The sequence below is a fragment of the Gossypium hirsutum genome, chromosome D07, assembly GCF_007990345.1.
Source record: "Gossypium hirsutum isolate 1008001.06 chromosome D07, Gossypium_hirsutum_v2.1, whole genome shotgun sequence".
In the NCBI taxonomy this organism is placed as follows: Eukaryota; Viridiplantae; Streptophyta; class Magnoliopsida; order Malvales; family Malvaceae; genus Gossypium; species Gossypium hirsutum.
The window spans coordinates 21,009,676-21,032,553 of NC_053443.1; the positions used below are offsets into that span (position 1 = coordinate 21,009,676).

Below are 22,878 nucleotides of genomic sequence, written 5' to 3' on the forward strand. Positions count from 1 at the left end.
CTCCTAGTGTCCCGGTTTTTAATGAAGCTTTGGGTCCTCAAAATGAAGTTGTTGTTAGTTCCGAAAGTACTAATTCGTATTCTGATGATCAGTCTCCCACACCAGTTGTTTCAATTCCATCTGTTCCTATAGGACCAGAGATTTCTGTGCCTGATACGAATGTTCATCCCATGACTACTCGATCAAAGGATTGGATTTTCAAACCTAAAGTTCTTGCGGTTGAAGTTAGTGAACCTTCAACGATTGAAGAAGCATTTGCTAGCCCTGAGTGGCAGACTGCTGCTCAAGCTGAGTATGATGCACTCATTTAGAATAGTACCTGGGAACTTGTTTCTATGTCGTCAGGTCGCAAAGTTATTAGCTGCAAATGGTTATTCAAAGTCAAGAAAAATCCAGACGGTACGGTTGAACGATGCAAAGCACGTTTGGTTGCGAAAGGTTGTTCTCAGGTTCCGGAATGTGATTTTCAAGAAACATTTAGTCCAATTGTCAAGCCTGCGACTATTAGGGTTATCTTATCAATTGTGGTCACTAAAGGGTGGTCGCTTCATCAGGTGGATGTTAACAATACTTTTTTAAATGGTGATATTGATAGAGAAGTGTTTATGCAACAACCTCCGGGATATGTACAGCTTGGAGTTGATGGAAAACCTTTGGTCTGTCGTTTAAAAAAGGCTCTATATGGTCTACGTCAGGCTCCTCGCGCATGGTTTGAGAAGTTAAAGACTTTTCTTCTGGCAGTTGGGTTTGCTAGTTCCAAATCCGGTGCTTCGTTGTTTGTTCGGGTTTGTTCTGACTCCATACTATATGTTCTTGTGTATGTTGATGACATAATCATAACGGGTAGTTTGTCATCTTCTATTGACTGGTTTGTGAAGCTGCTGAATGATGAATTCTCGCTCAAAGATATGGGAAGTCTGCATTATTTTCTGGGTCTTGAGGTTACTAGGTCCTCTACTGGGAGTCTTCATTTATGTCAAAAAAAGTACATTCACGATATGTTAAAACGAAGTGGCTTGTCTAATGCTAAAAGTGTTCATACACCTATGATTAGTTCGTCGCACGTTTCTAAGGATGATGGGGATCTTTTGCCAGATCCGACGAAGTATAGGAGTTTGGCTGGTGCGTTACAGTATGTGGTTATTACTAGGCCTGATATTGCGTATGCGGTAAACAGGGTTTGCCAGTTCATGCATAATCCTACCACAGTTCATATGGGTGCACTTAAGAGGATATTGCGGTATTTGGCTGGAACTCTTGATTTTGGGATTACGTTTCGTCGGTCTGGTTTATTATCTTTGGTTGGGTTTTCTGATGCTAATTGGGGGTTGGATTTCGATGATCGACGATCAACTTCAAGATATTGTGTATTTTTTGGGTCAAATCTCGTTTCGTGGTCGTCTAAGAAACAGCAGGTCGTGTCTCGATCTACGGCAGAGGCTGAATATCGAAGTCTTGCTGCTGTAACTAGTGATGTCATGTGGTTACTTTCCTTACTTCAGGAGTTGCACGTTAAGTCTACTGCTCCGCCTAATATCTGGTGTGATAGTTCCAGTGTCGTTGCTATTGCTGCCAATCCTGTGTTACATTCCAAGTTCAAGCACGTGGAGTTAGATTTGTTCTTTGTTCGTGAAAAGGTTGCTGATGAATCAATTATGGTTGGTGAAGTTCCTGCGTCTGATCAAGTTGTTGATATATTAACTAAACCACTATCAGCTGGGTCCTTCACTAGGTTTTGGAATTTTCTTCGGGTTTGTTCGGAGAAAGAGATGGATGCATGTTAAGATAATAAATCTGTTAGAGTGCAGTTACAGTATAGCTGGGTTGTTAGCTAGTCTGTTAAGAGAAGTTAGAGTCTATAAATACTCTAGATGAGCCTTCTGTAAAATCAAGTTAGAAATCAGATTTTCAAAATAGAAACTTACACATTAAACTCTGCATTTCTTCATGGCAGACATATCAGCACGTCCTCCGGTCATCCTCTCAACTTTCTCTCCACGCTCGCCTGAAAATTGTGTCTACAGTTATTAAGGCTTGCATAAACAAGCACCCATCCTTGGTATGGTAGTTGTTAAAGCAAAGAAATGATTGAGCTACTATTATCTTAAATAGTAATTAGAATTTACCTGTGCGAACTCTTATAACATCCGTGATAGGTATCACTGTAGAACCGACAATTAAAATATTAGTATTAATCAACAGCAACAGGTTAAATTCTTTACACGCATGAAAATCAGATCAATTATAGCCTTTTGCTAACAATTTCATTCATTCATATATTAATGGTTGGACACAAGAATAAGAATAAGAGACCCCAATACAATTTCGGAATGTTATAGTCAGTGAGGTCAAGTATAAACAGTTCAACAAATGGTAGTAATCATGATGCAGCTGCCAGTTGTTATGACATTTAGACTTAGACATGCAGAATTTAATCAATATTCCAATTTTTCCAAATGCCAGCACAAACATATAGAATTCAATCCTTATTCCCATCACACCAAACACTGCATCACATGTTCAGTGACCAAACCATTTTCCATTCACGAAAGAACAAAACTAGACTAAAGTTTTTCTGTAAGCAAGCTTTGTACTTAACCTGATAGTTCAGAGCCATAAATTTCAGCTAAAAGGAAATTAAAGGACTTCACTATTAGATATGGAGAGTAGAGAGTTTGATCTCTTACATAAAATCTTGCCATCACCAATCTCATTCATCCTTGCTTCCTCAATTATCTTGTCTATTACTATAGCAGGATGGTCATTTAGACTAAATTTTCATAATGATGCTTCCACCTTTGGCAGGATGGTCATTTAGAAATGTACATGGTTAGAAATAAATATAAACATACTACCAAATCATTCATATATAGGAGAAATGACTCTTTAGATTATGTATGTACATACCTGGTCCTTGCTCACCACAATCTCTATCTTGACTTTAGCGACAAGCTTGTTTTCAGAAAATTCAGAGCCTATAGAACAATAAACACGAAGAAAATTTAGTCAACAAAAGGAATATCGGCTAACTTAAGCCTGCCCAAGAAAGAATAGAGAAGTTTGACTAAGGTACATTAACTAAAAAATTGTTGAATTCCACCAAGATCATCATTAACACATATATATCATGAATTTGATAAAGGGAAAATCAAAACAAATAAGGAAAAGGTATAACTTTCAGCCCCTTGTATATAACAAGAGCTTACCATCATGTCTCTCTGTTGAACCTCCTTGACAGGGGCGAAACCAGAGCAATTGTTTAGGGGGGCCAAATGAAATTTTAATTTTTTATAGTCTATATCTTTATAATTTTTAAAAGATTAAATCAAATTTTTATAATTTTAGGAGGCCAAAGTGAAATTTTACCTTTACTTAGAGGGCCTAAATGGCAATTTTCCCCTGTGGCCTTTTCCCCTCCCCATTCATCTTAAGCTATTATATAGAAAAATTATTCCAAGGTCCAAGCCCTGTCCTATAAACTATCCTCTTGCCATTAATAAAGCCCATCTTTTTTGCAGATGCATTACATAGGCTCAAAAGAGTACCACAATTAGGGGTGAGTATTCGATCGAATCGAATTGAAAATTTTTGAGTTAATCGAGTTTCCGAATCTCATTTTATCATCCTAACTTTATTTGAAGTTTTCTCGAATCGAGTTGAGTGAGATGAAATTCGAATCAAATCGAGTCGAATATTTGTTCGAGTTAAATTTTAAAAAATAATTTTGGGTCCTTGTAACCACTGTCACCCATCGTAATAAAATTTGTCCGCCTTAATCAAAATTTTTATTAACTTTCATCACCTCATAATTTATTTATTAATTTTTTATATATTGGTTAGCTTCTTTGCTTGCTTAGTTGTTTCAATTATATTCAGATTCTTGTCACTATATATTTTGGAATTAAAAAATATATTAAATGTAAAAAAATATGATTTTTTTTAATAAAAGTTATTTTAAAAATAAAATGTGAAATTGATACCAATATAAAATTTTAACACGAATATTTTATGGAATAATTAATAATTCAATTTTAATATAAATATTCAATATACTAAACAATTCAATAATATAAATAATATAATATGTGAAATTTAATTTAATAATATAAATAGTAGATATAAATAAAATTATTACTATTTATGTTTAGTGATTTTTTTGGATAATTTTGATTTTTTATTTGAGAGTACAAAGTAAAGTTTAGGGGGAAAATAAAAAGTTTTGAGGAATAAAAATTTGAGAAAAAGTAAATAGGGGGAGGGTTTGGGGTAGATGGGAAGTGAGATGAGAAGGTAATAAAAGTTTTAGGGGAAAAGTAGGAGGGAGTAAAAATTTTGGGAGAAAATAAAAGGTTTTGAGGGTTTTTGGGAGTAAAATTTTGAGAAAAAATAAATGGGAAAGTAAAATTTTGGTGGGAAATGAATTTTGGGTAGATTGGGGGTTGGAGGGGAGGGGAGTAAAAGTTTTAAGGTAAAAGTAAAAAGGTTTGGGAGTTTGGGGTAAAAATGTAAAATATTATAGTTTGATATTCGAATTATTCGAATTATTCGAGTTATTTGAATTCGAAAACTCAACTTGATTCGAACTCGAAATTTGAAAAAAAAATTCGAGTTGATTCGAATAACTCGATTCGTTTAACTCGAAATTCGAATTTTTTTTCAATTTTTTCGAGTCGAATCGAGTTTTGTTCACCCCTAACCACAATAATGCCTCACTATCATTACAAGGTTTACGATTTAAGGTTAAACTTGAACACATTTTAAGAACGTAATGCTCAAAATCACTGCAATACTAGAAAGCATACCATAGGCGCAATTTTTAAGTAACATTTGCCACACACATTGTCACATTGCCTAACATTTCAGTACTATATCAACTCCAAATACGGTAAAAAGAAAATCAAAATTACGCTGTAAAAGTGGCTTTTACCGAAGAAACCTGCTGAATTCACCATGGTCTATTGCGTTCAATTATTTAGCACAACAAGAAACCCAAATGAAATTAGATGTGCTATATAACTAACAGACCAACTATGCCATCCACTCTCAATTATTAGGGGAAAAAGGGAAGAAGAATATAGTGAACACCTTAGAATAACTTCAACTTTATAAAATTCTGCGTCGGTGGTGTAATTTACAAGCAATGAAAACATTTAAAAAAGAAAACCCAGTAAATTTTAAAGGAACCCATTTCTCTATACTTCAATGAAGAAAAAATGCAGGAAAATGAAAACTGGTAAAGCTATGTTTCTGTTCGCTAAGTTATCCATCCATACCAAGAGAGTTTTGGGCTCTGATTACAGGAAGAATTGAAGCATTTGTTGAGCGTTTGAGGGTGACTTTAAGCTTAGATAAATGGGAATCTCAAAACCTGGGAACAATAGAACTAGAAATGGGAGGATGGTCTTTACCATGGAAAGGGAAAAGAAGGGGAGAAAGGGGGTTTGATGTTGCTACAGCAGCCATGTTTAATGGGAGGAGGAGATGAAAAGGTGACTTTGGGGGCACTGCAAGTAGGCTGTCAGTAAAACAAGGCCTTTTTTCTTTTCGATTGTTGAAAATTGAAATTGACTTGAGTGCATCTCACATACATGGGTTGCCAACATATGTTAAGAAAATGAAGCCCATAAAAGGAATGTTATGGTATCTGACTCTCTGTCCCATATCCTTTTTCTTCTGTTTTGACTTTTGAGAGCCTTCACTATTGTTTATGCATATGCAATTGAATAACTATTTTTTTTAAACAAGGTTTAAAATTATTTATAATTTTTTTCCAAACCTTAAATGGGAGGATAATGCATTTAAACGCACTCGAATTCACGTCCTTTTGCACTAGCAACAATGCCGATGTCAATTGAGTTAAAACTCAATCAGCTGCAATCGAATAACTTTTATGTTTGATTATCAATTGCTACAAATTTAGTTATTTATGTATGATTTAAATTATATCTTGCCCATTAAATTTTAATTACAATACAATCACTAATGTTATCGGTTTGTTATATTTTTTATTATTAAAATCTTAACAGTGTCAAAACAAAAAAAAAATATTACTCCCGAATGAGCTTTAGTTCAAATTCACCATGCCTAGGTGTAGATATAAATTGCTTTCATTTTATCTTTTGATTCATTTTGAGCACGATAAAGTGGATGTTATCATAAATTTATATGGTTTCTAATCTAGCATTCATCAATATACAATGTCTTCTCTTAAAGAATTTATCTTTTGACTCATTTTAAGCACAATAAAGTGGATGTTATCATAAATTCATATAGCTTATAATCTAGCATTCATCAATATACAAGGTCTTCTTCCAAAAAATTGAGGAGATAACATTTTGGATAAAGAGCTTAAATTTGAAGAGTTTAATGAGGACTTAATGTAGTCAAGCATGTGTATGGAGCACCTTGGGATTGATACTTCTCAAAATTGGTAGACTACATGTATAACCATGAAACTATCATTTGAATTTTAAGCTGTATTCTATTGATCGAGTTTAAATTTTTTCCAAAAATAGTTTGAATTAGAATTAATAAAATAATATAAAAAGAATTTAATTGCTAAAAAAATAAAGATTAATTATGAAATTTGATCTAAATTTTTCGTTTGAAATAATATATAATGCGTCACGTTAGTATTTTATTATACCATTAACTATAATTAATGGTTGAATGATGAAAATATAAATGATTAATCAACTGTTTAGGAGTAGTGATTAATATTTTAGTTAAAGCAAGACAAACGATGTAGGTTGTCTTGAACGTAAAGGTGGATGTTGTGTACCTTTCAAATTGATGCTAAGGATAAAAATAAAAAACACACACTTCATATATTTTGTCAAAGAATTATTCATTTTTTTAATTAAATTATTTTAATTTCACAAAACCAAATCTAAAAAATTATTTGAAAAAACATTAGTGTCTTTCTCTTTGCGGATAATTTTAGAAATGAAGTTGAAAGGAGTTGGGTAGCATTTTGAAGCCACTAACCCAACAATATAACTATATTGTATAATCAATATATTTTTTTGGTTAAATAGACTTGCAATTGGAGCCGCACATATTGCTAATTAACATAATCGTGACTTATCATATTAGCATATTTTAAGGTTTCAAATGGAATGATATAATAGAATTTAATTTTTTTTTGATAAAAGAAGAAAATAAAGAAAAGACTAAATTACATAATTCAAACCCTAGTAAGGAGATTTCAAATACTTGCAATCCTTAATTATTTATGTGAGCCAACTTGGCCAGTCTGTCAGCTTCCCGGTTCTCTTCTCAAGGGATAAGGCAAATGCTTCAATGTTGGATCCGTGGAAGTAGCTGAAGAATCCTTCTAGTCAAGGCCGAGTTTAGCCAAACTATTTGACTCTTCTGTATAGCATTAGTCACTTCAATACTATCAGTCTAAATCTGCACCTCTTTGTATCCTCGAACACTGAACAGCTCCCCAAGAATCTATTGAAACCCAAGATCCATTGCCCACTTCGGTCACATAAAATTTCCCCTGCTATAGCAAAGCCAACCTTGGGTTTAATAGAACTATCAGTATTCAAGTAAACCCCATTCCAAGACAAGTTAAAGCATGAACAAGGACGCCGAAACTAACTTATATGCCTCCTATCTGACATATAAAGTGTTTGGCCCAACTATATGAGGCTTTAATAGTGTTATTATTGCTCCAAGACGCACCCTGAAAAATAAATAAATTACGATTTTTCCTTATACGCCAGATGAGGATCCCAAATAAACATTGCCAATCAACCTCCCTAAAGCTAAGATCATGTTTATTCTGCAAATTTTAAGTGATCCAATCCTACAAATTACCATAATAAAAACTAACAAGTCGGTCAATAAGAATTAAAAGGTTCCAGATTTCTCTTGCTAAAGGACAATCTCAAATAGTATGCAACAGATCTTCGATGATATGCCCATAGACCCCACACGTTGAACTATGGCTAATCCCCCGAACTCTTTCCACGTTAGTGAGCAATCTCTGTTTGAGAACAAGCCAAATAAAAAATCTAACCCTTTGTGGTCCTTGAAACTTCCATGGGATCTTCCACACTTCCTCCTTCGACTTCCAAGAATTCTCTCGGATTTTCCTATAGGCGCTTTTAACAGAAAATGAACCTGTTGTCGTACCTCCCCAGATGATCCTATCAACTCCTGCTGATGGGTGTGGGTGGGGTATCCCGATAATATTACGAATGACCATCTCTGGCAACCAAAGTTGAAACAAATCAAGGTTCCAAATGACATCATCTAAGACTATATTGGCTAGCGAGCATTCTAGATCAAGGTTTGAATGCCCAGGAATCAAATTAACGATAATTTGGTCTAGTTACTGTTAGAAATTTTCTTTTTGGTTCTTAAATCTGACATAATTTAAAAGTTTAAATTTATTATTATTTTAATATTAAAAAATTATATTTATATTTTTTATAATTAAATTTAAATAAAAATATTGTTAATTAATTAATTAATAATAATTAAGGGTGTTGATACAAGATATAACAAGAGAGGAGATGGGGAGGAGTAGGGGTGGTGCTGTGGAGACCAATTCACCTAGACAGGCAGAGAGCTAGAAAGAAACAAGAGGACATGTTTATTGTCAGGAAAGAGGATATTTGTGCAAAGTAACTTTGAGAAGTTGAGGGTTGATCTCTTCTTCATCGTTGGGAGGATATTTATAGGAGAGGTCCTCTTGTCCATTAGCATGATGTGGCAAGTTGTTATGAAGGAGGCTACCATCGTGCAATACGTAAAAGACATGCACTGTGCGGCCCATTCTATTATGCATTCGATCAGTATGAGCTTGTTATGCTTAACTGGGTCCCCATTACCTTAAAGGCATGTTCACACCTAAAAAATGGGTGTTTGCTCCATCATATAAGAGTTGGGGGATTTGCTGGGAGAATCTATCGAGCGGGTGGTCCTAGGTACAAAAGGTTGGTATGTCTCCAGTCAATGCAAGTGACTAGGCAGAGTTGCCTTCTCAAGTAAAGTTAGAGAAAAAGTCAATGTCATTTGTCTTGCTAACATGTGTATAATAGCCTCCCCAAGTCGAATGATAGGTTACAAAGTAGTATTCCATGAGACATTCCTTTGCATAATACTTAAGGGAAGAAAAAATGTTTCCCCTTGGAAAACGAAAAGTTGTTGTAATCCTTCTAGAAGACTAGCCATAAATACAATATATAATTCAACTACTTCTCGGAGTAGTGGCAATAATGAAAAGTATCTGACATGACACATACGACCAGATACCATTTGTTATGGTCTTCAAATCCAAAACAGTGCATTTGTGGGGTCCTTTGAAAATATCTATAAATTCGAGTATTAGTCATTTCTGAAACCATTTTTTATTTCTTTGATTTTCCAGGCTTTTCCTTGTTTTTTCTTCAATCGTTGCAAGCTTTTCTTTAGTTTTTAGAGTTAAGGGCTTTCTTGTATTTACTGCTAGAATTTTTATAAACATTTGTCTTCTCTGGTATTATTTTTGCAAGGATTAACTATGGCTAGGACTCAAAGATCTAGATATACAAGAAGAAAGAACGCTATGAGGGATCAATCATCAAAGGGCAAGTCCTTCGCCACAAAAAATAGGCCAATCACGACGAGTTTAAGCTTGAAGAGAAGAAACCCAAAAGATAAAAGAGTAACGGATGAAACAATTGTTAATAGTGAGTACGAAAGTACTACTATAAAGCAACAAATGTGGAGGGTATTGATATGTAAGAATCTCCTTCAAAATCATCCTAAATATGGTTTTAGTGCTCCAAGTGGGACACGCCATTTAACTGTTGTATTCAGGCCAAATTATGGTGGGGGCAGACCCAGGTTTTATTTGCATTTATACGCATTAGAAGTAGGCTTTCACTTTCCCCTACACACATTCATTTGGGATCTTCTAAACACTTATAATGTGGCATCCAAGCAGTTCCCAATGGGTAATCATAAGAATTATTATATTGTGTGAGCAAAAAAATATATGGCCCGATGTGCTACTATTTCAGCATATGTACTACTTTCAGGAAAAAGAAGATGACAATTGTCTTGGACATTTTTTATGTGGCCTGGAAAGAGGGAACAAAACAACTTATTTTCAGAGGGGTGGGCAAGTTATCCCAAGACCTAAATAAATATATATTAGTGGAATTGATGTTTGGGGGATCTTTTGGGTTTCCCATCGAATAAAAGAGACTTACAACCTTCTAATGTACTTATCACTCAAGGCTTGAAGATATTCGCAATGGGCATGAGCGTTATTCTCTTATTAATATTCTTTTGATCTTAGTCATTTCTCGAGATATCTCATCCTTTGGGGTATTGCGCTTTTGTCTTCGCAATCAATGTGCTATGAGATATGTGCGGGGTGACATAGTAGAAGGGTTGGGACACCTTAAGCATTAGAAACCACGAACATAGCTTTGGCCTTTTGATTCGAGAGATACAATTGCCAAATATCTTCACGAATTAAGGCCAGAACATTGGAATTTTTTTATGAGCACACTAGACTTCCAAATCGTAGATGAAAATTCATGATGGGTATCCTCACACGATGTCGATGTAACGACCCGAAAGTTAGTGGTGTTAGAAATTACGATTGTGAGACCTTATTTCCCTAAATCGAGTCTATAAGTATTAAATAAGGATATTTACAAAGTTAATATTTAGATGAATTGAAATTTGGATAGTTAATATAGCTGAAATTGTGTTTAATTAAGGCCTATTGACTAAATTGTATAGTTTAATCACTATAGATTTTTAATTAGAAAACAACTTAGAGACTTAAATTGTAATTATTCAAAGGGCCAAAATGGTTAATAAACCATCACTAAAAACATGTTAATGTACGATATCATTATATGCCAATTATATTAAATATTTTAAGATTTTTTTAGTTAAAATTTAGTTAATTAAGTTTAACTAATAAGTTAATCATGTATAAATAGTAAATTTAGCAGAAGGAAAGAGAAGATACTATCATCTTCTTCAAAACCGTGAAAACCAAAGAGTAAAAGAAAGAAGAAAGCTTTTAAGGTTCAACCATTCAACCATTAAATTGGTATGTGCAATTAAATCTTTTTCTTGTAATTTTTATAGATTTAAGGCCATGAGAGAGCTTGATTTAGTTGGACCATGTACCAATTTGTAAAACTGTTAAAGTTTTTTTAAAAAAATCATTGTTGGTTTTTGATAACTCTTGAAAAAAATTATATTTCGAGTCTCTAAACTTGATTAAATGCATGTACTAAAGTAGATATACTTGCATTTTTAGGTTATTTTTAGAACATTGCATAATAACAATTGGATTGTGCCTTAAATGTCATTTTTTTGTTACTTTTCCTAGGGGAAGAAAGAGAATTGGTTGTTGTATGCAATAGGTATAGAAAAGATGAAGAAAATGAGGAAGAGAATACAGGAAGTGAAATATTACCATGGTAAAATGTTAGATGGATTGCCAACATAAATGCCATGGCAATTCCAGGATAATGCTGACGCAACACTCAATCCTCGTCACTCTCAACCAGCTGTCCGTGTACTAGATAAATCTGCCTGAAAAAGAAGGAGAAAAGTGTATGCAAAGAGAGGAGGACTTATCCTATAAAATAGGAAAGAGAAAATAAAGAAGGAGAGGATTTTTTGGAGAAGAGGATTTAGAGATGATTTAGAGATTAGTTTTTCTCTTCAAAAAAAATTAGTGGAGAATTCTAAAGAAAGAAAGAGTAGCAGCTTAACAGAGCAGAATACAGACGTGAAGAATGAGGAGAGACAAGTATCCTAGATTTACGTACAATCTAAAGATCAAAGAAAAGCTGGAGTGTGACGAGAATTCCTGCATTTTTGCCTTTATTTTTATGATTTTTGTGATTCAAATTTATTTGAGAATGTTGATGAATGATTTTATTTTGATGTTAACTTTTCCACCAATGAACTAAATCTTTTTTGGGTTGGAGTTATTTGGGTAAATGTTTTATCATCTTTAATGCCCATGATTTGAGATTGTCTATGTCACTGTTTCATTCGATTTATGCTTATTTTAAATACATGCATGCAAGCCCTAAACATAGTTGATTGTGTATTGTGTTTTTAGATGTATTTTTAATTTTGAAAAGGTTAAATATACTGGATCTTGAATTGTTTGATGCAAGTGAATACTCGATAGAATATTCGTAACACTCTAGACATAGATGTTGCAAGTTGTACAGATAAGAACGTTCATTGTAGTTATTAATCTAGAGTTCTGTAGACATACAACAACTTAGATTTCTAGCTTAAGTTCTAGCTATCGAAAGAGACAGGTTATAGTAGTGACTCTCTGAGCAGTTGATTAGACAATATTTTTTCATGGTATTATTTTGATATGAGCATTTCACCTGAATAATTCCATCCATATTCATTAAAAAACATAAATACTCTTACTTTTCTCTATAATTTGCCACAACATTTTATTTGCCATATCAAATTTTTGTTTTTACCATTTGATTTCATTAATTCATTATACAAACATCTTATTCAACTTGAAAGTATTTCCTGCTCTTCAGTATAGTCAATAGGATTATAATAACTTACTCAATTTCTTACCAATTTCTGATCCTTGTGGAGACGATACTTACTTATCACTTTATTACTTGAATGACGTGTACACTTGCACAATTGCATTAGTTATTTACATGAAATAGTTTCTTGAAGAATTAGGTGTTAAATTGATAGAAATTAAGCTTAGTTTAAGAAAATGACTAAAATGTAAAGCTCAGTTGTTAGTTTTGTACATTAGGGACCAAATTGAATAAAATGTAAAGTTGATATGAAATTTTAATAGGAATAAGAAATAGGAGGTCCTTAGTGAGTAATTGTTTAATTGGATTTCAATCCAAAGCTTTAAATTGGAAGTTATGTTTGTCTCGAGTTTACGGACTAAATTGTAAAATATGCTTGATTTTGTGACTGGTCCTGATTTGAATGGAATTTGATAATATTATGTGTTTTATGATTTTATTTAGCTAAAGTTGACACGGAATTGTTGAGAAGGAAAGGAAAATCGAAAGTTGACGACAAATAGCTTAGAGTTTCAGTTTGCATCTCTATGATCTGAAATCAATCTAATTACTGCATATTCATGACATTATGCATTATATAATGTTGATGTGAGTTGTTAATGGTTATTGAGTTGAAATGCTATGGTTGAATTGAATATAGAGATAGAGATTAAATTGAATAAAATAGAAAGTTGTTTGACTTAACTGATATAGGAAATTGGTGTGAAATTAAGCTGAATTATGTCATAATATATATAATGAAATGGTGAATTGGTGTTGAATTGAGAATGATGGAATGTGAATTAAACTATGTGATGAAATTGAAAATTGATTACTCTGTTAACGGTACAGATTTATACTTTGGTATATTTGATAATACACTTACATATCGATATATTTACTTCGATTTATCCGATAATATACTTATGTGTCAATATAATTACTTCAGTTATCTGATGATGCATGATGTATATCAATATGATTGATTTAATTTATCTGATAATACACCATATGTGCTAGTATAATTGCTTCAGTTCATTCGATGATGCAGTACGATAGTAGATTGAGATACAAGGCCGTGGGTTAATAAAGTTACAAAGGAATAAATTGCTTAAATGATATGTAAAGTAACGAGGAGCAGTACAACCCAACAAAAAGTCATATAAACAACCGACGAGTCCATAGTTTCCCAAGGTGAGCAAGTTTGTTGTTTACATTTTACTCCAAGTCAAATTTGACAACCGGTGGAAGCGTGGAAGGTACGTGAAGGATGAATTGGTCATTTTACCCAACGAAGCAAGGCATTCGGCAAAGTGCTTGCGGAAAAATAAACAAACAAACAGTGTGACGCGTGGACGTAAAAACTATAAGATTTTTCACGTGTCCGTCAAGCCAAAGCTGCTTCCTATTATGTTGCGTATGATTTGGATTTTATTATGTTTTTAGTTGGGTAGAATTTGTAAATATGCTATAAGCCTATAAGGCTGTAAGGCTTACACGCGTCAATCAACAGCAACTTTTAAACCCGTTGCTAATTACATGTCCATCCCCATTTCCGAACTTATTTCAGTTTAAGCCCACCAGCACCAAGTTTGATCAATATTTTTGCTGACCCAAACCAAAAAAAAATTCAAATCAACCGCGAGTAGGGAGGAAAAAGAAAAACCCAAATCGTTTTAATCTGAGTTTGAATCATTTTAATTTTGTTGTGGCGCTTTTGCTTTTTGTTTATGGTAATTGTCTGAAAGTAGGGAGATGGTAGCTGAAGCTGAGGTTGTTTGTCACCAGAGCGTGCCGGTGTCGGACGTTCCGTTTTTTGTTAAAGGAAGTAATATTGAAGAGATCGATGAAACTCTTGCGATTCGATCGCCGAAGTTCGGACAAGTTCGTGTTGCTGAATCCGATGTATCCCTCTCTCAACAGGTTTCTCTCTCTCTCTCTCTCTCTCTCTCTCTCTCTCTCTTTTTTCCCCAACTAAATTTTTTTAGTACGGTTAGAAAGTTTTAGATGGAATATGTTCATAGCATAGCTTTGGGATTCGTAGATTTTATGTTTTCGGGTGTTTTGAAAAGGTGTTAAATTTACAAGCTCTGGTGAATGGAATCTAGGGAATGAAAAATGAATCCTTTAGGTGCTAGTAAATGTATTATTAGTTGCTGTAATCTCAATTTAAGAGGAAATCTACTTGGTAGATTAAAGCTTAAACCTTTTACCAGATGAGAGTTTTTTCCCATTTCAGGATGCGAGATCTGTAGAAAAAGTCCCGGATCCATGTGTTGAATCCACCATTCTGCAATTTTTACCGAGCATCCGTTCAGGTAGTTTTGCCGACATCGGACCCAGAAGATACATGGAAGATGAACATATTAGAATAGATAATTTATCATCACATTTAGGATCCATTTTCAAGTTTCCAAAGCCTAGTGCGTTTTATGGGGTAATTACTTTTCGGCCAATGTTGCTACTGTCTTAATTCGATGATGTTGTACGACTTGTTAACTAATTTCTGGTTCTATTTTGTATGCAGGTGTTTGATGGTCATGGCGGTCCTGAGGCAGCTGCGTATGTCAGGAAACATGCACTTCGATTCTTTTTCGAAGATGTCAAATTTCCCCAGACATGTGAGGTTGATGATGTTTTCTTGGAAGGGGTTGAGAATTCGCTCCGGAAATCATTTCTTCTTGCAGACCTAGCTCTTGCGGGTGATTGTACGGTGAATAGCTCTTCTGGGACAACAGCAATTACTGCTCTGATATTTGGAAGGTAACTTCATGCTTTATAGCATTGATTGCTATATATTTACTTGAGTGAGTGTTGTTTTCAGCTTCTAAATCTATGCCTGATTTCTGTGTGCTTTAGGCTTCTAATGGTGGCCAATGCTGGTGATTGCCGAGCAGTTCTCTGCCGAAAAGGGGAGGCAATAGATATGTCTGAAGACCACAGACCTATATATCCATCAGAACGGAGGAGAGTAGAAGAGCTGGGAGGGTTTATTGATGACGGGTATCTTAATGGTGTTCTGTCAGTTTCTCGAGCCTTGGGGGATTGGGACATGAAGTCCCCAAAGGGTTTGCCATCACCTCTCATTGCAGAGCCCGAGTTCCGACGGATGGTTCTTACAGAGGATGATGAATTCCTCATCATCGGGTGTGATGGGATTTGGGATGTTATGTCAAGTGAGCATGCAGTAAGCCTAGTTTGCAGAGGGTTGCGACGGCATGACGATCCTGAGCAATGTGCTAAAGACCTTGTCATGGAAGCCTTACGTCGCAACACATTTGACAATCTCACGGTGGTTGTTATATGCTTCTCCGCACCTGACAGCCGAGAGCAACCATCACCTCGGCAAAGAAGATTGAAATGTTGTAGTCTATCAGCAGAAGCTCTATGTAGTTTGAGGAGTTTGTTGGATGGAAATGCCAATCGGTGAATTTAAATACTCAAAAAAACTAAATCCAACAAGCTTTTAGTATTACAATAATCAAAACATGGTAACATTTTACATCATGTAAATGAGGTCTTCCGGTGAATGTAAATACACTTTTTAGATGATACTATTTGTTAGTAGGGTACATTCGTACTGTTTCTGGCTGCTTCAGTTAGAGTCTATAAAAAGCAGCTACCAGTTTTGCAGGGCTTAAGGGGAATGTACATACAGGATGGTCCTCTATATATATTGCTAGTTAGTTATACTGTCAATAGAGATATTTATCAATTAGGATTTTGCAGAATATGAACATTGAAGATCTTATCAATGAAAATTTGATGCCTTTAGTTCCAACCCCACAAAATTGCATCTGGTTTAATGGAATTACAGAGCTTATGCAAAAAATAAAATAATAATAATAATGTGATAAATCTTAAAATCAGGGTAGATATTTTAAGAGATGAATGAAGAACTATACCCACACGGTGGGGTATTGGGGTTTGAATATAGGTGAACTGTCACATCAATGGATCAGCGATTATGAAATGATTATCTTGTTGAGCTTGAACTTTTAGCAAATTTTGCAAATCGGTCCATACCTCGTTCCAGTAAATTTTCCATGAAAGGTTGAAGTACCTGAATATATCAGAAAAATAACGGATTACTTCATGTTAACCTCAAAATGATGAAAAAGATTACTTACGGAAGCCACCGGAATCAAAAGTTGAGGAACTTCATATGAAATTCTTAGCTGAAAAGAAAAGAAGGATTGCAGCAAGTGAGTACAGTTCGAATAAAAACACTCATTAGCTCTCGTCTATGGTTTTATCATATTGGTCTTACAACAGCAACATCAATCTAACAGGTTATATATGCTCATAGTGTGATGAAAATATAGTGTAGAGCTGCCTCACATCTACTAAACAGGATGAGGGACCTTTCGGATAGAATCGAACAGCACCCCTACCATGTTAAAAGCCCAGTTAGTGTTAATTTTTAAAGCTTTAGATGTCAAAAAACCACAGAGCAGAACTAAACCCAGAAACTGTACTAATTGAGTGGATAACAAATTGGGTTACAGGGTTCTTTTGTGCTTGCCTGTTACCAAATCCTTCCAAAGATCTCCAATGAATTTTCTGATTGGGAATGGGCTGCAGCATAAACACTAGTTGAATCAAAATATGCAACAAAAACTTATCAAATTGAAAGGATAAGAGATGACTGATACATACTTCCATATTTTTAGCAAGCCAAGAGTATTCAATATTACGACCAAATGCTTTATATTTCACGAACCACCGTGACAAATCAGGCTTGTCTTCTAATACCTAGTTACACAAAACAAAGAAGCAAGCTCACAAATATCCTGCCCTTGTACCATATATACATACAATACTTGCCTTCACAGATGAAACGAATGGCATCCAATTGGGAATTGCTTCTCGATCTGAGTACAATTGGTAAGCCACCGAGGCAGGAACATCAATTTCCATTTTTACCCTGAATTCAGTCAACAAAAATTCAGTCCAACCTATACTTGCTTGTTTATGAGGAAAAAGAAAAGAGAGAGAGAAGAAGATTATGAAACAGACGTGCAATCCTGCCATTTCATGAGAGGAGAAAAGGGCTTGGAGGAAGTGAAAAAGGAGGGCTTCTTAAAGGAACCATATGGGATTCTGATGAAGGAAGGTGGCTTCAAGGGAGGGACCCTGCAATTGAATATTGGATTTGTTTTAGTTGGGAAGACATGGGTGAGGCTAAGTGATTGTGGACTTGAAATGAAGGAAATTGCAGACGAACACATATCTGCTAGACTTTTTTGCTGCAGAAAACAAATTTTCAACAGAAATAAATGAAAGATTGAAGGCGACTGGACTACACACCATACTCACCCAAAGTTTCTGCTCTTTGTAATTATATAATTTTTTAAATATTTTTGTGGAATGAGTAGCAAAGTACGAGTTTGATTGGATGTGGTCACTGAGGCCTTTGCCACGCGTTTTAGTTTTGCACAAATGAAGGAAAACGTGAATATCAAGATGAAACAAATTATGCTTAGATATTTTTTTAACTGCTCTAATTATTCTTTTACGCTCTACTTTAATTTAATATAATTTAATTCTTGTATTTTAAATTTTACGAAATTTGGTCAATTTATTTTTTAATGTTAATACCATATCCAAAAATTGTTATTATGAAATTAATAATGTAAATTTTTTTATTGTTATTTAGTAATACGGTAACATTTATTTAATTAATAATAAGTTTAATATTAGTTGGATGCTTAATACTATTTCTTTTGTTAAACGAAAGGGTAAATTCACTCAACTTTCATAAGTATCATTTTGAGCTGTTTACATTTTAGACCATACCATTCATTTTGGTCACCCATCGTCATTGTTAATCGGATGTTATATTGCCCTCGCTCCATTCACTCATTTCTTTTTTAAATTCATTTTATTTTTTCACAAAAAGACTAAGAATTGAGTTATTCAACTACGGAAATGGAATGAAGCCAAATGTTCCTTTGTAACTCAATTCATCATAAAAACTCGAGTTTTCCTTTTTCTTTACTAGGAAGAAAATTAGGGTGAATTATGAAAATAGTCACCCAGCTATCCACTTGGTTCTATTTTGATTTATTAATTTACTATGCTTGAGTTATTATATTATTAAATTAATATATTATATCATTATATATTTTATATAATCATTAAATTTAAATTCTGTATATTTGAATAATTATTAATTTTGTATATATATAACTATTGCATAAAAATATTTTATATTCATAATTAACAATTTTAAAATTTATTTTAATTCATTAATTTAACATAAAAATATATTATAATTACTTTTCTTATTAATAAAATTTCATATAATTATATAATATTTATAAACTTTTAATCTATTATTTTTACTCATTTAATTTTAATTTAGGTATATTTTTTTATCTTTTAGGGTCCGTTTGTTTACATGTAAAAGATTTTACGGAAAATGTTTTTTTGCATTTTCCTGTGTTTGTTTCACAGAAAACAGCTTGGTCAACGAAAAATGAGTTACAGGTCAACTGAAAATAAGCCTTTTTCCTTGTAAAATGACTTACCCTTTTAAAAAAAGTAAGTCATTTTCCAGAAAAGAGCTCCTCAATAGATAATTTTACTTTTATATAAAAATTAACTTAAATCAAGTTTAATATTATTATATTGATAATAAATTTTATTTTTATTTTTAAAAATATTTAAAATATTATATTTTTTAATATTATTAAACATACGTATTTAATTATTTATATTTAGTTATATAATAAATTATTTAATATTTAAATTTTATTTTAATAGTAAATTTTAAAAATAATAATTTTAAATAATATTATTCACATATTATTGAAAATATCAATACTAATATTTTAATACTAAATATTTATTACAATTATAAATATATTAATAATAAATGTTTTGTAGTATAATTGTTAAACTATGTCATAAGTCTATATACTCTTCACAAATTTGCAATTTAGTTTCTATACTTTTATTTTCAAGAATTTAGTCCCTTTACTTTCCAGATTTGAAAATCTAGTCCAACTGCTGACATTGTTAATTTTTTTTTTGTCTATTTTGTTAAAGTCACATTTTTAAATAAAAAAAATACTCAGTTGGTAGTCATGTAACTAAAAAATAATCGTTGCAATAAACCTAAATTTAACAAAATATTTTTAATATATGTAAAAATAATGTAAAATATAAAATTATAGATATAAAATAAACTCAATTAAACAATGAAAAAATAAAAAAAAATCTCAAATGTATGTTTGTTTAATTGAAAACGACTTTTATGAAATATTTTTTAAAAACCTGCCAAACAAAAGAAAATATTTTACACAGATTCATCTAAACACCAGAAAATATTAATTTTTCTAAAAAAATAAATCATTTTTCAAAAATCATTTTTCAAAAATCATTTTTAGTAAACCTTATTTTTACACAGCTTTTAATCTACTCACTTTTAAAAGACAGTTAACTGCTAATTATTCAGCTACAGTTCCTTTCCTACTAGGCAGTAGGCTCTGCTTTCCCCACCTCTCTAAGCATAATTATTCAGCTATAATTGCTTTCCTCCTACATGCCTTCCCTTTAACTAGGTGTTTGGCCAATTTACTTTTCTTCCTTTCAATTTCTTTCATACCTATTAACTCTTTTAATTAATTTAATAAACTAAAAATTATGAATTTAAATTATAAAATTATTTGATATATTATTTAAAATTAATTACAGAATATAATTAAATTATTTGATAAATATAGATTTTAAATTATAAAAAAAATAAATTCTTCATTTTATCTGTATTTTATATTCAAAATCGTGTCCCTAAATTAATTAAACAAACAAATCTAAAACATTCATCTCGCCAATAACATTTAAAAATATTTTTCTTAAATGATAAAAGGTCTTTGAAAATGATAATTAATAATAAAATTAATGAAAATTCAATTTTTTTTGTTAAAAATATAAATTTCTTAACCATATATAAAATAGACATTTAACATATATATTTTCAGAATAATTGTTTTTGTTTTATTAATGGGATAATGACCAGACGACAAAATAAAATACAAAGAGAAATAAAGGAAAGACACACGCGCACACTCTAAACCTAAAAAGTAAAGTAAAACTAAAAAAAACAACTCAGAAAATCCCAAATTCCAAAATCGACATAGCTTGAAACCTTAAAATTAACAGAAAACAAACGACCAACCATATCCTTAAAAATCGACCAAAACGATGAATCTCCCTACAAAACACACCGAAGGGGTTAAGAGAAGGAAGGAGATTGAGGGAACCCTTTTCCCAAATCATGAAACCCTAATCCTAGAACCTAATGGAGTAAACTAACTCACAGTGGGTCAAGTCAACGTTAATCTTTTGCTGCAACTTCCTGACCTCTGAAGGGGCATCTTCCACCCAGAACCGGTCAATTGAATCTTTCTGACCTAGCGCCTCCATTGCATATGTGGTAGAATTACATCATCGAAGCACGAATTTGAAACGATATAACTTAAATTTTCTCGAAAGAGCTTTCACATCCCAGGTAATCGGTCGAAGAGCTGAATAATCTTCATCATTTGTTTGTAATTTCAGTATTACAATTTTTGAATCACTCTCTAGGATGACTCGTCGGAAGCTCATTTCTTGGACAAACTATAAACTATGTAGGATTGCTATCGCCTCCGCCACACAAATTGTAGAAACCTAGATATAGATACGATACCCTGATCCTAAAATTTGCCCTATATCATCTTGTACAATAAACCCTGAACTCACTTTATTTCTTAGTCCATAGTAACCCGTATTCACATTAATCTTGACCCACAATGGCAGTAAGGGGACCAATGGACTACCGCAGTAGGAGGAGGGTGTCTCAACACAGATTTCAGTCCCCCGATATTCACTTCCACAGCTATGAATAAAGGTAACAACTTCATTTATACTCTGCAAAATTCTTTTATGGAGATATTTATTTTGCGCATACCATAGCGCCCAAACTGTAATAGCAGCAATTTCTTTATTATCTGTGGTTGAATGTTCAAAAATCCAACATAACCAATCCAGAAAACCAACATTGGCCACCACTTCAGGCCATTGGAAACCCAACTTTCCCCAAACCTGCTTTGCAAAATAACAATCACAACTAGCATGAGTGGTTGATTCAACCTCCAGCTGATATCGTAGACATAACTGTCCTATTGCAATTCTTTTATAGTATAAAATTTGCATGGTTGGAACATAATTGTTAACAAATCATCAAAGTGGTGTTCATTGATAATGGGTAACAAATCATCAAAGTGGTGTTCATTGATAATGGGATGCTCATAATGGTGTCCACCTCTTCTTCTGTGAATAGAGATCTAATGAGTCTAGTATCCCAGCTTTTCGACTCTTGTAAAATTAAATCACTGACACAATCTATCCCTGCAACTCACTACGTGGTGATCTTTCCGGGTTCCTTACCCGGCAACCAATAATCTTCTCATATTGATACCAAGTGACCTAAATTGATCCTCCATTTTAGCCCCAAATTCAACAAACCTTTTGTACTCCAAATACTCGTCCATGTAATAGAAGGATTTGAGCCTAAATTCAACTCAATAAAACTTGTGTTTGGGTAATACTTCGCATAAATCAATTTTACCGAGAGCGATCCAGGTTTCTAAGCAGCCCCCATCACTGTTTCGCCAATAGAGCGATGTTAAATTTTTCCAAATCCTGAAAACCCATCCCTTCATCCTCTTTTAAATAACATAATGTCTCTCAAAAACACTAATGCAACCCTTTCCTTCCTCTCAATTTCTGCCACAAAAAAGGGCCATCATAGCTTCTAGCTCTCTACAAAAAGAACTGGGCAATAAGAAATATGACATGGCAAATATTGGGATAGCCTGTAATACAATTTTTATAAAAACTTCACGTCCTCCAGTAGATAAAGTTTTTGAGCCCCAACTATTTAATCTACTCATACATCTCTATTTTAGTCCCCTAAAAGCCTCCTTTTTGTTCCTTCCTACGATCAACAGGAGCTCTAGATACTTCTAAAAATTTTGAATAGAGTGAAACCCTAAAATTTGATACACATCTATTCTTCAAAAGTGGGACACATTCGAGCTAAAGAAAGCTCTTGATTTATCAAAATTTACCAATTGGCTCGAATCGTCAGCATATTTCTCCAAAACCCTTTTCAAAGTAATCTCCCCTTCTAACAACGGTCTACAAAAACCATACTATCATCAACAAACAGTAAATGAGTAACGGTAGGGGCATACTGGTTAATACGAATTCCCTTTAATCGCCATTGCATAGATGTCGTGCGCAATAATACAGATAAGTCTTTGCTACAGGTTCGAAACAAATA

The 22,878-nt window shown here is 33.2% G+C and overlaps 3 protein-coding genes and 1 long non-coding RNA gene across 6 annotated transcripts; 2 read left to right on the plus strand and 2 right to left on the minus strand.

Annotated features, from left to right (window-relative positions):
- Positions 1-199: 199 nt before the first annotated feature.
- On the minus strand, positions 200-8,218 carry LOC107956088 (nitrogen regulatory protein P-II homolog). The gene is given in 11 exon segments (XM_041096831.1): positions 200-288; positions 1,957-2,005; positions 2,127-2,162; positions 2,688-2,796; positions 2,908-2,975; positions 3,207-3,230; positions 4,732-4,789; positions 4,928-4,955; positions 5,086-5,131; positions 5,274-5,343; positions 8,030-8,218. Coding segments are annotated over 11 exon segments (729 nt in total). The 3' UTR covers positions 200-236.
- Positions 8,219-14,013: 5,795 nt separating this feature from the next.
- Positions 14,014-16,097, plus strand: LOC107954383 (probable protein phosphatase 2C 49). 2 transcript variants are annotated; one of them, XM_016889925.2, is made up of 4 exons: positions 14,016-14,468; positions 14,785-14,982; positions 15,073-15,308; positions 15,405-16,097. In XM_016889925.2, exons 1-4 carry the CDS (start codon positions 14,301-14,303, stop codon positions 15,973-15,975), a joined length of 1,173 nt encoding a protein of 390 aa, XP_016745414.1. In that variant the 5' UTR covers positions 14,016-14,300; the 3' UTR covers positions 15,976-16,097. The 2 variants fall into 2 exon arrangements, with proteins under 2 accessions (XP_016745415.1, XP_016745414.1); XM_016889926.2 differs by lacking the exon at positions 14,785-14,982 and having other exon boundaries at positions 14,014-14,468.
- A 196-nt stretch (positions 16,098-16,293) lies between these two features.
- On the minus strand, positions 16,294-17,941 carry LOC107954384 (uncharacterized). 2 transcript variants are annotated; one of them, XM_016889927.2, is made up of 7 exons: positions 17,565-17,941; positions 17,373-17,472; positions 17,205-17,300; positions 17,071-17,123; positions 16,887-16,935; positions 16,676-16,723; positions 16,294-16,608 (listed from the first exon to the last, which is right to left on the minus strand). In XM_016889927.2, the coding sequence occupies exons 1-7, from the start codon at positions 17,774-17,776 to the stop codon at positions 16,522-16,524; spliced, it is 645 nt and encodes a 214-aa protein (XP_016745416.1). In that variant the 5' UTR covers positions 17,777-17,941; the 3' UTR covers positions 16,294-16,521. The 2 variants fall into 2 exon arrangements, with proteins under 2 accessions (XP_016745416.1, XP_040952599.1); XM_041096665.1 differs by lacking the exon at positions 16,294-16,608 and having other exon boundaries at positions 16,681-16,723; positions 16,816-16,935.
- Positions 17,942-20,560: 2,619 nt separating this feature from the next.
- On the plus strand, positions 20,561-21,540 carry LOC107954385 (uncharacterized). The gene is made up of 2 exons (XR_001699532.2): positions 20,561-21,060; positions 21,351-21,540. It is a non-coding gene; the product is annotated as an uncharacterized lncRNA (long non-coding RNA).
- The last annotated feature ends 1,338 nt before the right edge of the window (positions 21,541-22,878 follow it).